Source organism: Physcomitrium patens, chromosome 8 (genome assembly GCF_059467195.1).
Source record: "Physcomitrium patens ecotype Gransden chromosome 8, ASM5946719v1, whole genome shotgun sequence".
NCBI classification, from domain to species: domain Eukaryota; kingdom Viridiplantae; phylum Streptophyta; class Bryopsida; order Funariales; family Funariaceae; genus Physcomitrium; species Physcomitrium patens.
The window spans coordinates 7675673-7692141 of record NC_143417.1 but is presented as its reverse complement, the minus strand read 5'-3'; the positions used below and the strand labels follow the sequence as shown (position 1 = coordinate 7692141).

The window sequence follows — 16469 nt, the reverse complement described above, 5'->3', positions numbered from 1 at the left end:
TAGAACCAAGTTGGTTCCTCCATTTTTTTATACTTTATCAGAGGTTATAACTTACTGGGAGATAACTCAGCAGAGTTAATATTGTATATTATTATTATTATTAAGTCATTGTGATAGTTGTTATAAGTTAGTTATGACACCAAATTCTAATTAATAAGTTATTTAAAAAATAGGTTATTTAAAAAATAATGCAGAATAAAAATCTATCATTTTGTTCCAACAAAAAAATGATGATTAAGAATGAAACTAGGATTAAATCTTGTGATTACCTTGAAATTTATACTTTGCCTATATTCCTGATTATATTTCATAAAATATATATATATATATATATATATATATATATTTAGAGAGAGAGAGAGAGAGAGAGAGAGAGAGATTATCAAATTAAGAAGAAAGATTGAGATGCAATCTTTACAAAATCATATTTTTTTATTCGTTTTAGGATTGATTTCGAGAATTTATAAAAAGTTCTGTAGAAATTTAACAATGTAGGATTGCCAAATTGAAGATTCTTTAGACTAGATAATATCCAAGTGGTGAAATAGGGGCAACATGAATTCTATTAAACAATTGTCATGATTTGGTGCGAATCGAATGAAGCGACTCTACGATAACTTCAGCTGAATCGGGATACAGTACATTCAGAAAAAGGAAGTTTTTTGAACCTGATATTAGCTAGGATTAAATTTTGATGTTACTAAAAAAGATTGATATACGAACTACTTCCGAGGAGACCTCACTAACCAGTACTCGAGTTCCCCTCCAAACTTCTCATTTGTCCCGCTTTGAGAATTTAGAACCATTCTGCGCACTGGACACCACTCGAAAGAGAGCTACGCAAAATAAAGATGTCGACGAAGGATTAAGTGAATTCCTCTAAAATTATGTTATATCTCCCTCGGGGAACTATATACAATAATCATGGGTGAACTATCTTCTTCAAGGTAGCACATATTGTACAATTTCATATTACAAACTCAACAAAAGGTGCATAGGCATGAAGCCACTCTCTGCCTTAACTCCCTGTAAGCAATAAGGTACAATCCTGAACTGGTAATGCAGCGAACTTGCACAGTCGAAACTCCATTTATGTTCTTCAAGTCCTACATCCCCAAATCAGCAGTACCATTTACAGTAAGCATAATGTCACTGAAATCAGTAAAACTTGAATCTGAAAGGCGTTCATATAATCTGAACATGACTTAAAAGTCACAATAGTTAACAAATTACATACGAAGTGTCCTGTGGAGGAGAGTTGGAAGAAATCTAGGTACCTGAGAGTAGCGTAGTAGACAAGAAACTGGGCATGGTAACTAGCAAAGTCGCCAAATGTAGATGCTTGCCACGCTCCTTCGATTCCAAGTAGAGAGGAATATGCCTCACTACACAACAACAGTTGCCTGGAGAGACTGCAGTTGATGCAGAATCAAGACGTATTTTGCACAATCTTGTCACGGTCTACTAGCAGACAAGAGTGGAGCTTCTAATCTACTCAGAATCATCCATCCGAACTTGGCTGTAAACCCTTCGTGCATGATTGGGGCTACTACGTGGCCTTACAGGAAAAGGATGGCCGTCTGCGGTAAAATGACTGCGCACTGGAGGTCGTGAGTCTACAAGGCGTTGGGACGATCCATTGTTATCAAGACCTAACATTACAGTTAACAAAATCAACACCAGCAATCACAACCTCCCGAGAATGTTCCCAAGAACGTGAAACAAATACCGGAAAATGTGCAATTCCACATGATAATACTGCGTAGAAAACTCAACTTAGACTACTGAAGTAGAAGTCCCTGATTTAAGAACGCCAGCAACGAATTTTTCAAAAAAGAGGACAGGATAATCACTGTGAGCTGGAATTTGACGTACCTCTACCCTGGGGATCAATTTCAGCAACTCTCGGTTGAAGAATTGGCGAATAGCGTTCCATTGAACTAGTACGTGGATTCTGTGTTGGAGTTGATTTAACCAGATTTTCTCCTCCACCAAGACTAAGGGAAAACCAAGAATTGTCGATATCTTCTTCAGGAAGGAATGGCTCCCGTAAATTTTCTTGGACCTGCAAGAATGTCTGTAACTAAAAGTTAACTTAGGTGATTGTGCCAGAAAGATTTAATTATATTGACACAAATCCAAAATACTGGTCTATCAAATATGGAGGGCAAGCACATTGACGAATCCCATTAAAAAAATGTAAATGCAACAACCGAGGGTCGAACTCCTGTAACAATACCTCAGCTCGAGCTGGCTGCGCTGGCAGAAAATTTTGCAGAGGCGAAGCAGTTGTGTCATTGTCCATACTACAACCATCTGTAATCCCATAATGTATGGGAGCATGCGACTCTCTGAAACTTTTCCAGCCCGATTGCAACGAATCGTTTCTGACAAGGGAAGTAGACAGAAATCCAGGACCAGCTCCAGCTTGCAGTGGTGTTGGCCGCACAAGAGAAGGACGCTGCAGCCCAACCGTCTCTGCTGGGGTACCATAGTACCTAGGAATTGCAGCAGGTACTGTCCAGAAGCTATTGTTATCTAACTGCAAGCCTAACCCACTATTGTTACTCGTCCCTTCATCAGGAACTCTAGTGCTCAGCAGAGAGCCAAATGTAAGACATGCTGAGTTGCTTGCAAGAGTGACATCGGTACTATCTAAACCAAGAGCAAGCCCTGACGAATCGCCATTCGTATCATTGCGTATGCTAACCTCCGAAGAACGCACTCGCCCATTGCCAACATCAGATTCCGCGTACATTGATGCCCCAGAGGACCCAACAACGGCTTCTTCTTCTGCACCTTCATCATCTGTATCACTAAGAACAATTACATCAGCTCCATTTGCAGGCTCATCACAGCTAGTTTGCCACGTTACTCCAGGCTCATTCCGAGGTTTTGATGAGTATTCAGCATCATCGTTATCATCCATGAACATAACATTCTTCTCACTTGGGTCTTGATTCACACTGTGCTCATCCTCGTCTCCTTTTAAATTACTGTCAGTAGCACTGCTGCTTCTTGAAAGTCTAGCTAAGGGCATAACTTGATGGTTAGGATTAGCATTGAGGCGCCTCGTCCCATTCAAAGCCCATTGGCCTTCAGACGTCCGCCTAAATCGCAAAGCGCGATGGTCATGAGAAGACAGTCCCTCTTCAACCTTGATATGATGGTTAGGAAACAACACAGGTACTGATTTGATCCCATTGGTAACAGCTGCTGCAGCAGCGGCTGGTGATGGACGCCAAGGCTCCCCATTCCTAGCATTCCCTTCCAGTTTGGGCCGCCAAAAACCATCAGCTTTAAGCTCCACCTCAGTGATGTCTTCATCCAGAGTTCTCACCTGGTATTGAACCTATTTTAATTAGAAATCTTTAAAAATAGTGAGAAAAATTAACATCTGAGATTCTAAATGTCCACTAAGAATACAATGTAAAACTAAGCTTTGATAAATGTCTTATGTTCATCCTAATTAGAAATGACATATTAGCTCAAATTAAACTTTTCCCTTAGATGTACAATGAACAGACTATAAAAATTTACAAACAATAATTTGTTTTCTCAGATCCCAATGATAATGAGGTGATCCTCTGAGCAATGTAATATGTTCTAATCCACTTAAAACATTATCCAATATTCGTCAAAATTTGAAAGATAAAAGCCTTGAATCATACCGCGTTTGTAATCCGATTGAAAAAAGGGTCAATGATTAAATGTTCTATAGAATAGTTCTTCAGACAAATTGGACATTGCCACTGCATCAGTCACAAAAAAGTAGCGGGAAAACATCAGTACAAAAATAAAGAGGGTTAACCTGCATACCTTTACTATCTGAGTGCGTATTATACTGAGCAGCAATTAATTTTGCTTAAATAGACAGATGTACAAAGACTACGCCCAATGAAAAATGTGGTTAAATGAATCAGCAGGAGATCAGTACAGCAAAAAGCCCATAAAATACCTTCCGTGCTCGCTGATTCATTTCCACATATGTATCAAGGTCAAAGCAACCCATATGTAGACATGGCTTAAAACGACCAGCAACCTTGATTCGTGACCCACTCATCTGTACATCACAAACTAAAGAAATTAGCACACGGATAGATTTGCCACCACATTAAGAAATAGCAACACTAAGAACCTAGTAAAATTATCCAAAAGCTCAATCACTTGCCTCAAAGTCCTAAAGAAGTGAACAATACAGTAAAGCACACTGCAGGCAAATGAATCAAGCTAAATACCATCATCAGATGATCAAATTTCAGAAAAGAACGGAACGTCACTATAGATTATTATTATTATCATTATTATTATTATTATCATCATCATTATCATTATTATCATTATTAAATAAATAAAAGAAGAAAAAAGAAAGCGAAAAAGCGCATAGCGCTCACCGGACAGCGTAAGTTAACAGAGATAGATTCCGCCACAACTTCCAAATCGCTATCACTACCGTCACCGTCCGCCCCTAATCCCTGACCACCCCCTCCATTGATGCATCGACGAACTCGGGCCATCGCCTCTTCAAAAGGCTCTCCATCCCTCTCACTAGGGATAATACTAACAACCTTACAACCGTTAAATATCCCATCCACAAAATTAGGGAGTATAAAATACAAGACATGTATATCTTAGCAAGATAGATGACAAGCAGATTGTACATTATGACACTATCCTCGATTTCAATCATACAAAAACTAAGAACAAGTATGGACACAAAACATGCAAATGTTCAGATCACTTGCATATATCCTCGACTGCATTATGCAAATGTCAACAACAATACGTTGATACTAGTATCACAAACACTGCCTGAGGTAACAGAAAAATGCACCTCCTCCAGAGAGCGGCGGCGGATGATTCGCACTCCCAAACAGAACGGGCGAGCGTCATAGGACGACATGATCAGCCTGTTTATTCCCTCTCTGGTACATGCAGCGATCTAAAAAGGCAAAAAATAAACCAATGTAAGCACTTAAAAATTGGTTACCATTTCCAGATTGCCATGGAAAATGATCCAAAACTGTATCTCAAAATGGATGTTCTGTGATAAAATAGAGAGGCGAAAAGTTGGTGTAAATTCATAAGTACACTTACACTAGGTCCTTCATCCCGGCCATTCGCTCCTAACAGTTGCTGACCAGGTCGATTAGTAACCCGCACGTTCATGCCTAACAATAAAAAGATGCGTCAAATTCAAAACATCATCGGTAATACAAAATACTCAATCTACCGTTGAATTTTATGCATGTTGTTTAAGCCAACCAAACCCCTGAAAAACAATTTGATGATATTCTCAGAAACGAAAATTGTCATCGTTCAAAGTATTAAATATCACGACCTAAAACTTAGTTTTCCAACATTACAGACAACTGTCGACAACAGCAGAAGCAGGCATGAGTTTAAATAACTTTGTGCTGAACATTCTGCCGAGCTGGATAACTAAAATCCAAGAGTATACAAAAGATATATAGGCATCGAAAAGTGAAGTACCATTTACTCGTAAATCAGCGTAAGAAGGCCAGTGCATGCGAAAGGAAACCTTGTCGCATAAGAGGACACACCAGACCTGAGCAATATCCATCAAGTAAGAAGACCTGTATTTTTAGAAGAAAAAAAGTAAAACTTACTCATATCCATCAACGGAAGATATGCATGACATCAAAGATTCCAATATCTCCACGATCATAAACAAAAGTAGCTTCAAACGAACTGGTTTAAAACAAATTCCTCACATACGTCTCATATGAAAAGATTTATACAAACAAAAGCCTGGAAACACATTGATACTCGAACCTACAACAGAGCTATTGTCGATGTATCAAATCAAGAAGCATCCAATTTACCTCCACGATACTCAGAGGCTAAAGAAAGACAAGTTGAAAACCCAAGGATGTAAATGATAATCAGCATGCTCAATGAAAAATAAATAGAAGCCATCTGAAGAGAAGATACAATACCTGCAGATCATGATGTGGTTTCTGAAGAAGTCCATGGTCTGCGGCACTCAAAGTAAACTGCTGATCTATGTTCTGGAGAGTGTTGGTTCTGCCACAAAAGTTCTGTCAAAATCCTGGCACCGCATTACAGCAACAAACTAAGCCAGAAGTAGACAAATCAAAAGTTCATGTATCTTCCTCATCGTATGATGAACCTGAAAAGTACAAAAAACGCAGGCCAATATGAAAGCATACCCATCCGTTTTGACTGTGGATGAAAGAAGCTTTACAGGCAGTAGAGGATGTGAAACTGCTACACAGAATCTGCCCAGATCAAGAAAACGCTTTAAGTCAGAAATGCACCTATAGAGCTACACATTTCACCAGCAGACTCAAAGCCATATATACATTCGTAAATTAAATTACAGTTCAAAAAAAAAGGCATATACTAAAAACTCACGGATCTCCCCGGGATATGCGGCAAAGCTCGCAATAGAAGTTCGGGGGCATCACAACCGCATCTCCATCCACTGTGTTCTCCGGAAAAACTACGCAACTCATATGCTGCCGGATCCGACATTTAGGTTCAACACACTGCAAAAAGTGACGATTGACACATTACGACCATGGTTTACGCCATAATCTGTATACAATAATGAGTAAAACTTCAGCAAGTGAACAAGTCAATTACCAATTTTACGTAATCACGAGAGAACAATATGACCGTGGAACAGCTTGACTCAACTTACCTCACTCAATTCATGAAAAATAAAATACAGTTAGAATTCGGCAGTCACAACTCAGAAAGATAAAACAAACAGTTTAAAAGATATATACACTAATAAAAGACCTGAATCATTTTTCCGGTTTCCACGCTACTCCCACAAGGGCAATGAACTTTAGTCTCATCATGCACTCTGCGCTCTTCATGCCCAGCTGAAGGGTAAACGCTGCTAGATCCAGATTTCGCAGATTTATACCTAGATAATTCAGCTCCAGAATTTCGAAGCTTCCTGTCAGAATACAAATAAGTCTCTAGCGTAACGAGAAATCAAAACGGAAGGAAGAAAAAAAAAAAAAAAAAAAAAAAAAAAAAAAAAAAAAAACGTGCACGCACACACACGCACGCACATTCAGCCTTGCGAATTCGACATTTAAATTACCAGGCACTTGATGTCCTGATAGCAAAACGGGAAATTAATTCCCAAAATCGAACTTGAGGAAAGCAACCAATTTATGACCTAGACTTCTCAAGTTGACCTTGAAGAAGCATCCATCACCCTTGCTCTTTCAAAAAGGTCAGAAAAAAGTCTTCGATTCTACCGTATTTTCACTCATAGAGACAAGTCATGATTCTCGCAAGGTTATGAGCTAACTACGGAGAACCACCGCTACTCGAAAGACACTCCATGGGATATACAAAGAGAAACAAACAGGGAAGCACACACCTGTACTGTTCATCAATTACAGCGATGGCTTCTTCCCTTGAAACAACTTTTTTGCTACTCTTGGAACCTGCAAAATCAACGTTGAGTGTAGGTGCAGGCTCGAGAATTAACAAAAGCTTCTTAATAGTACTTAAATGAATCAGTATAACCAAAAACCACTCAAATCTCTAGTATCTGTCGTAATATCGATTCGGAAGTCTATATAAAGAACAAAGACACAAGATACTATTGGATGTGACTATATCCTAGAACACTAACATCGAAACATAATGCACTAGACTAGAAGTAAATCAGCTCCTGATCTTATTCATCACTCACCTTTCGTTAGCGATTGCTTCTCAACCGGATTAATCAAACCCATGATCTTCTCCATGAGGATCTGCTCAGACAACAGTTTAATAGATCATGCACTTGAATTAGCTAAGCCGAAACCGTGATACGCGAGAATAAGTATCGAGCACTCGCACAACCCAACATTCCAGAACTTCGAGATGTGAAAAGTTGTGTAAAATCGTGATTGATGGTGCAGAAAAATAATTACAACCCTTCACAGTAAATAAAAATCATCTTTTATCGAATGCAAAATTACTACCCTTATATTTAACATGTGGTACGGTGATATCACCATAATTTATCAAAATCCATCGCCTGATGCTTTAATCCCATAAAAAAACCAGAAAGTTTAGCAAGGAAGCGGGAAAACAAACACATCTACTCAAAATGACGGAGTTACATATATGGGCTGAGACAAAAAAAACGTAGTGTACAAGTACGTAAGGGGACTTCAGAGGGTACCTGCTTTTTCCCTTGCTTGGGAAGGCCCAGTCGTGCAAGAACATCTTTAAGTTCCCTAATGCGAAATGAACCCAACTGGTTCTGCAAACAGCCAGCTCCAAAACATCAATTGGAACGCCAAAAATCTGCACTTTCTAAATCCCCAGTAAATGAGAAATCTTGTACACACCAACAAACGAGCTTTGGACCCTCTTGACATGCTTTGGCCGACGGAATATAGACATACCCGGCAGCGAGAAGCTAAGTCCGCCATTGCTAGCAGCAGCAAAGTTTCAGTTCCACTATTTGAATCCAACTTGGTAATGTTCCAGTTTCAATCAAAATGTAAACTTCTGCCCCCTTAACCTAGATAGTTGCTTCAAGTGTGATGTGCAAAACCAGAATCCTCTCCGCCATCCAATCACAATGCCAGAAAGAGGAACTAGAAATAGAAATCGGCCAATTGGAACCAAGAGGCATGCCAGTCATATGTTTGACTCGCTGAAGCTGAAGTTATAAAATGATGGGCATAATGCCGAATTGATTTTAATTGAAAACATATCATTGCACTTGATGTACAGAAAAAGGCCCGGCAAGATAGTGCAGTTAAGGAATACCGACAAGTCGTAGAGTCGACGGTAATGATGGCGGCAGTAATAAAACAGCACACTGGCCACTAAAGTATACAAGGAGAAATGAAGCTTAATAATAGCACTGTACCAAGTGCACACTTGACCCCAGAGAAGTGAAGATACGATTTCCAATAACAAGAGCTACTCGGTGAGACATGTAAAACTTCAGCACATTTAAAAAGTTGTCGGTGCGGAGCCCAAGACCCTCCGTGCAAAGAATAAATGTTGTTCCTAAGCTGAGTTATCTCTTCAAAGTTGCAAACCCGAGATATAGATGGCGCTGGGAAGTGCATCACGTTTAAAATAAAATAAACTAAAATAAACTAACGACAAGGTCTCGTTGGTGCAGCTGTAGGCAAGAAACCCTGATTCCAAACAACAAGCTCCCCAGGTGCAACGACGAAGTCACTAAACAGGACCTTTTAAAATTTAAGGTCACGGCTTCAATACAACACCAGAGAAAATCCAGCCGAAAGAAAGAATCAGCGGATTGCGTGTTGTTCTGGCTATCTCATGCTTCACTCAACGAAAAAGAAGAGACCACTACAGTACGGAAGACGCAACAAAGCCACCCTAGCAGTCATTAATCCCCATAATCTCCGTGTCAACCAAAGTCCGTTGCCACCAACCCTACTGCCTTCACTACACAGCACTAAGAAAAAACCCGACACAAAATGCACCTAAACTCCCACCTTGATATGCGAAACCCTAGTGTTCCCCTTAACAACTCATTCCAACTACTCTTCCCACAATAACAAGAGTTGGCAGGCAGCCAAGGGAATCAACCACTACTATAGCCACGGGCTCCTTCCAACTACAACCTCAGGCGCAACCAACTGACCAGGAGTGTCATCCCAGCAACGCCCCTCCCCTGCTAGAGCACCACCATGAAACCAGACACCGATACTCGGACTACTCTCGGTAATACAGACAGGATCACAGAGAAACGCAATCCACACGAGTGAGAGCCGAAGAAGAAGAATGATCAAACCACGGCCCATCCCATGCACAGTCTCAAAACACCATCGACATGCGATGGTAACGCAACGACGTTCGTGAGCAAAAACGGAGTAACGGCAACACGATTGCTAACTTATGTCTGAAGCTACTGCTGTGTGCGATGCCATGCCATGCCATGCTATGCTAGGCTATGGTACTACGCCATGGCGATGGCGACAGTGACGATGACAATGAAACCCTAGCGCAGCAGCATCTAAGACTGCCAAAGCGACATAGCTCCTCTTCTTCATCGTCTACCAGCTCTTCCCTTTCCCCTGCCGGATCGGACTGGCCCAGGTCGGGTCAACGGGTTCCATGGATGTCGCCCACACCCCGCCCTCTAGCCCCCCTCCTCTCCCGATCCACTCACTGGCTCTAATCATTCGTTCCCTTGTTCCCCGACGGGTTCCATTCATGTTCCCTATGCGTTCCCTTTCTTGCCCGCTCTTATGTCCTCACTCTCCGCATCCTCCCCCCGGCAATTACCGTTTCGAGACCCCCATTTATTGTTTGTGCTTGTGGTTCCATGATTCGTTCTCTGGTTGATTTCATGACCATGTAGCTCTTAACTCTAGTTTTGAGTAGCTCACCTCCAACTGACTGACTTCCTGCAGGCAACCGCATCTGCTTAACACACGATAGTTGCTCCCCTCCAACATTACAATGGATTTTGCTTTTTCCATGATGCTGCTTTGTTGAACGACGGAGACTGATTATTTGACCTGAAGTGGCGGCTCGGTGTCAGATCCTTTCTACGTTGCTGGACATTTCGTGAACTCTCTAAGATTAGGTGATCTATTCTTGACTTTCTCCGACCATGTCGCGGAAACCTTGAGAACTTAGAGGCTTTTTGGTTATCTTATATGTTTACTGACAACAAGTTTTCATTGGTAGTGTGAAAAATACAAAGCAGACGATACAAAATATATGAGGCGGCCAGATAGGAATGAATCCCGTATATTCTAAGTGTTAGAGGTAACAGCACGCAATACCAGATACCTATCGTGCACCATAGCCCGTGTCCATTAGCTAACATGCATTACTTAACATTTCCTACGTGGTATATAATATATGGAGATGAAATGTTGGTTCCATTGCAGAATATTCAGAAGCCATACGTGAAGGTGAAAATTCTAAACACTTCAGAGATCTAACGAGTCAATTATCATTTTTCAAATACTAATAGCACTTTTTTTTTTTAAATAATGTGTAATTTACTTACTAATTGTACAAATGCACAATGCATGAAAATAAATAAAAATAAAGGTGCCTGCCATATTCTTTTGATCACATACAAGAATGTTCACAATACCAACTTTGATATTTAAAAAGCACAATATTATTTGGAATAATTCAAAGTTTAAAATTACATCTTCCACAACAATTCTATGTACATTCAATAAGAACTTTGCATTTTAGTTGTATATTTAATAAACGAATAAAAAATAATTGTAAAGTATGTTTTTGTATTACTTAAAAATAAAATTAAAACTCCAATCATGGTTGCATGGTAGAATTAAACTTAAAAATAAATACCAATACTTTTAAAACAAACTAGTTTAATAGGTATTTTGAATCTTCAAGAAACTATACTTTGTTGACAATGAATTGACAATAATTTTTTTTGATAATTTCATATTTTTGTATCAATACATACATTTTTAATTTTTTAATTACAGTTTTTAAATTTATATGCCTTAACAAACTCAGATATCCATTCTTGATTTGTTTTTAACTAAAAAGTTTTACACTATTAGGTAGTGTCAGAAAGAATTATATATACTTACCAAAACAACTTCATATTTTTATAGTATGCATAAAATTTATGACAAGAATTACGCATTTCTTCATAATTTTCCATCTCAGACAGAAATCGACATTTTTACATCAAGAATACAAATAAATCTATTACATTACAATTGTATAAATATTGTAAGTCATGAAAAACCCTTGTTTCATTGAACACATGATGTAAAAATTGTATGTGCAAAATAGTGAGAGTTCTATATTAAGAAATATAATATAAAAAAATGTGATTAGTGGGAGAAAAGTAGAACGTAAATGTACTACACAAGCATAAGTATAGGTTAAATACAAAAATATATAATCATGATATTTTACTTGGCTATACATTGCATTTAATTAAAATAACAGTTATACATATATAACCAAATACATACATTAGCTTTATTTCTAACAAAATAAACAAACAAACGGATTTTTTTTTTTTTTTTTTTTTTTAAATTTCAAATCTGTATGTGTATAAAAATATTACTATTCTTTAATTTTTACTACTTTTACTTTGTCCATAGTTACAAAGATCACTTCCATCAAGGTTTTACAAGGTTAATTTATGGTTTCAAATCTTCAAATTTTTGTTAATTAAATTACTAACATTAAATGGCATTCAAATTTTAAAATATGAATAAAAATAAAGAATGAAGAGATGGATAGTCTCCTTTTTAGTATGTAGACATCCCTATACTACACACTAAAACTCTTATTTACACTAAATTTTTTAATAATAAATTACAAAAAAGATATGTGTGCAATGGCACATAGTAAAAAGGAGTGTCCACTTAACAATTCCCAATAAATTTCAGAATTTTAAATCAACCATAACAATGGTCCTTTGATGCATTTAAAAACGACATGATGAATACACATGCAACCTGTAAGAAAAAATTCCTAAATAAGTATCATTATACCACTGATATTTAAAGCAAGTTATGTTTTGTAAAAAATGATTGTCTTTTTCAATAATAAAAAAAACATAAATGCACAAATTATATTTTTCAGAATTGTAAAACCATTTTATCAAAATATCAAAAAGTTGTCTTTGTAAGCCAATTAAACACACATCTCTCTATTCTATCACTCTATCTATCTATCTATCTATCTATCTATCTATCTGCTTGTTCTGGATATATGTTTTTATGACTTACTCCTCTAGACTCGCTTTCCCCAGACTTGCGGCTACAGCTGCAGAATTCAATGTGTGCAGAGCTCCTTTACCCCCTTTTCCTCCTCTTTTTGGTTATAATATCATGACATTCGACTGCAACATCTCAACAACAGTTTGAAGGTTTTAAGCAAAAGGAAGTATGAAAGGAAAAAATAAAAAATAAGGGGGGGGGGGGCTCACCAGACTCCTCGTGACCATGGCATCATCCTGGAAACGGGCAAAAAGGCTCCCATGTGCCTCTCTGATACCCGGGTTGAAGACTGAAACCTACAAGTAGCTGGGTATGGGCCCACACCGGTCGCATCCCCCACAGCCACCGCCGCCGCCCAATTTTGGTCTTGGTCCTCCGCACCATTGTGGGCCTCGGGGTTCTGTGGATGGCTGGCTGGCTGTGTGGAGCACGTCTCATGGACTGCACGGGGATTCTGATGCTTCCTTCGCCCTCGCATTCGATGGAGGTGGATGATGGAGGCGTTTCCGCTTTCGATTTTTTGGTGCGCAGCTTTGCGGCAGCATCGCCTTGTGCTTGTTATTATTGTTAACGAATTTAGGTGATAAGGTGTGGTATGGTATGAGGAAGAAGCTCTTGGGACGTCAAGTAACATCATTGCCCTTCAGATTTTCACCGAATTTTCAGATTTTTAGAGTTGTGATTGCGGATTAAGGAGAAAAAAGGATCGAATCTTGGGATGTGATTGTACGATTGAAGCTTCGTCGACCAATTTAATTGATTAGTTATGTAAGGGTCATATTAAGTAATATTTCTAATTAGTTCAGAGTTTGCAGTTGCAGAGCTTCTGTTCTGAGACGAAAGTGAGACAATGTTCACTTAGACACTTGAAACTGTAGAGTAATTTGGATCGACTACCAGGACTTGTGGTTACGACAAGTGTTTTTCTCGGAAAGCACTGCAAGAAGAATATGCAGGCGAGGGGCTTTTTCTTCAAGTAGGCTGCGACAATGTCCTCCGAAGTGTGAAGGTTATAGATTTTGTCACATAAAAAATGTTATTTGTAACACAGCATTGAGGGTGGTAATAGACTGCTACTAGATGTAAAATAGAATTGAGTTTAAGGTAACGAAACCAGTAGCAATTTGGCACAGTAATAACTTCTTTTAGTAACAGCTGAGCTTCTACACTAGCATTCGATCAGCAAGAGTCGCAATAGCATGAGATTAAACGTTTCAAGTACCAACTCATGGTAAGGACCAATGTCGGTGTATTCCACAAGTCGTCAATCGCCGGCCTCGTTTGGGATATAGTAGCACTAAAAGAATAAGTAATCTTAACGTTGACTCATGCTTTTTATTCCTATCCTACGTACCTCTTTGTTACGTTGGGCAACAGTCGTAAACATGCCGATTAAAGTGTAGAAAAGATAAGACTTTCAAATATGAGTCGCGGGTTTTCAGAGACTTAGCGTTGTTGTGTTTTACATATGTTTCATCCTCAATCTCTCCTTCTTCTACGGAATTTTATTATGGATGTCAAATGTGTGTTGTGAAACTTATAACGAACTGAAAAGCTACAACTTATTGGCCAAGGTGGCATCCAGCCTCAATTCCTTCATTTGGGTCGTGAAGTGTGATGTATGTGGATCCTTCATATTTTTATTGTAAGGATGATTGCTGTAGAATTCGCAAATAGGTTTGGAAAATAATTGAAGTTTTTACGAGAGGCTTGACAAAGCTCCCACTGCAGATGTTGACGAGAGCAGCCGCAGCAGCTCCTAAAATTGTCTGTGAAGTGAAGAGAGTGGTCCTGGATGAAGCAAGTCCACGTCCGTATGCAATTGTTGCTTGAGAAAAACATTCACTTCGAGTTTTATAAAATTCGGCAACTTGGCTAGTCCTCGTCAGTAGGAGTCTGTTCCTGAACTCCAAGTTTATTTTCTGGTAAAAGTAAAGGAGGTACTTCAAAAAGGAAGGCCATAAGAATACCAGTTGTAATGCCAAACAAATCATCTTGAAGTTAGTACTCCTTCATTCTAGGAACCTCATTTGATTCTAGAGTAGCATGTGCCCCACTAACACACACCAGGTTTCTTATCAACACATGACCATGGTGAGCAGCTTAAATTTGAGTTCAGAGTGATCTTCCTTAAACATAGGTTAGCCATTGGCATCCTTGTGGAGTATGATATTGGTTAAAAAATGTTAGCCAAATTCTAGATTATGGACTCTACTGCTACCATTGTAAGTCAAAAGGTTTGACTGGCTGTCAGGGTGTTCATGTGAGAAGAGAACTAAAAAGCCTGAAGTCACAGCAAGTGGGCAAGTGACCCACATATGCAAAGTGAGCATATCATATAAGATCTGATGTCATGTAGAAAATTACACATTTCTTTTACATGGTAGTGCCAGTGTATGCACATGAAACATAAGCAGGATTGGAGCAGTGTATTCTTCTGTTCATGCAGCATTTATCAGCTCGCAGAGTGGGGTAAGTGCCAACATAGCACATTGTCTCCTAGATAGCTGTCAATGAAGAGTCATATTAGCTTTCTCCCAGGATATATAGAGTTGTGGGTTGCAACTTTTCCTTTTCTCAAGCAAAATTGCATATTTTAAAAACAATTTGTTCCATGTAGCATCCAGATGTATTTCAGCTACCTTTTCCACAAAATTGAGATAGACAAGACAATAAAGCTTACTGATAAAAGAACTTGACTCTGAGCAGTTTGCTAATAACTCCTGCGCTTTTGATTGGACTTATGATGGAGACTATTCCTTTGATCAGAAGAAGTTTTTTTTTTTTTTTTTTTTTTTTCCAGGTCGATACCTGAAGCCTTTTCAAAACAGTTACAATTTGAGAGGTATATGAACAGTAGTGGATTTAGTCCACATAAAATAAGTAGGATTGCTTGCACATTGAGCCAACTGATGTTATTGTGTGAAAGATAAACTCTAGAACATAGTATCTATTGCTTCATCTTGGGAAGGTGCCTCAATGCTGGTCAACAATTACTGTAAATCAAATTTTGGGAAAACCTGTAGCAAAGGTACTAGGATAAGAAATGATAGTTGGTCTGTCAATAAGGTACCAACTTAATGAAATCTGAAAAACAACTCACCCATGTAAAGGACATAAGACCCAACCAAGAATCTACAGGTTGCTTCAAAGTTGGGCTAATCAAACTCTACAAGGTTTCTTATTCACAAAGTTTGGTGAATGCATGTGCTCCAATTCTATGAAGATTTATGTTTGAAAAGTACTTGAATGGGATAGCCTGCTGACATAGGGTAGGAAAGGCATAAACAAACCTGGTGCTACAATAAGCTCCTGGGTTCTATACTCATAATTTTAATCAGTAATCTCAGTCCTTTCCAACCCGACATGTGAGGAAATACAGAAAGCATGAGTTCCAAGTGATCCATAGAGAAGAAAGTAGTTCAGGGATGCAAGTCAAGTAAGCCATTTAAGCACTGCCGTCTGCATCAAACTGCACACATTTTGAGCAGGAAACACAGATCAGAGAGTTAAATATACCAGTAGTATTTCAACTTGATGCAAATATAATTGCTGCTGTTGATCAAAGTGAACAGAATTCCAGTCAGAACATACAGATATCCCAAGAAAAAGTCAATAAGATGATTCTATCTGGTAGGCTTTACACCTGTTACTGATTGAGGAAGCCAGAATACGTGACATCCAAGGTTGATTCAGGACATCCAGGGTTGCCACATTTCATGATAAAATTTGCCAGCTCTG

At 38.8% G+C, this 16469-nt stretch overlaps 1 protein-coding gene and 1 long non-coding RNA gene across 10 annotated transcripts; one reads left to right on the top strand and one right to left on the bottom strand.

Annotated features, from left to right (window-relative positions):
- Positions 1–537: 537 nt before the first annotated feature.
- LOC112285676 (E3 SUMO-protein ligase SIZ1) lies at positions 538–8681 on the bottom strand. Of its 8 annotated transcripts, none has more exons than XR_002970781.3 (19): positions 8409–8681; positions 8183–8263; positions 7706–7766; positions 7388–7454; positions 6790–6952; positions 6400–6533; positions 6195–6263; positions 5961–6048; positions 5494–5569; positions 5098–5171; positions 4835–4942; positions 4395–4568; positions 3959–4063; positions 3672–3752; positions 2240–3340; positions 1876–2077; positions 1564–1652; positions 1278–1412; positions 538–1106 (listed from the first exon to the last, which is right to left on the bottom strand). XR_002970781.3 is itself a non-coding variant. In XM_024526653.3 (19 exons), exons 1-19 carry the CDS (start codon positions 8433–8435, stop codon positions 1100–1102), a joined length of 2784 nt encoding a protein of 927 aa, XP_024382421.1. In that variant the 5' UTR covers positions 8436–8681; the 3' UTR covers positions 538–1099. The 8 variants fall into 8 exon arrangements, 5 of the variants coding, with proteins under 5 accessions (XP_024382421.1, XP_024382422.1, XP_024382423.1 ...); XR_016504446.1 differs by having other exon boundaries at positions 6790–6919; XM_024526653.3 differs by having other exon boundaries at positions 1564–1594.
- Positions 8682–13109: 4428 nt separating this feature from the next.
- Positions 13110–15439, top strand: LOC149988448 (uncharacterized). Of its 2 annotated transcripts, none has more exons than XR_016504443.1 (2): positions 13110–13251; positions 14460–15439. It is a non-coding gene; the product is annotated as an uncharacterized LOC149988448 (long non-coding RNA). The 2 variants fall into 2 exon arrangements; XR_016504444.1 differs by lacking the exon at positions 14460–15439 and adding an exon at positions 13544–13851.
- Positions 15440–16469: the final 1030 nt, after the last annotated feature.

Excerpts from the sequence above, each read along its gene's own strand:
- LOC112285676 (XM_024526653.3), bottom strand. The coding sequence starts at position 8,435 with ATGGCGGACTTAGCTTCTCGCTGCCGG. Across the intron at positions 8,264-8,408 it reads ACTTAGCTTCTCGCTGCCGG|AACCAGTTGGGTTCATTTCG; the intron begins GTATGTCTATAT and ends GGCTGTTTGCAG. Across the intron at positions 6,534-6,789 it reads AAACCGGAAAAATGATTCAG|TGTGTTGAACCTAAATGTCG; the intron begins GTCTTTTATTAG and ends CACTTTTTGCAG.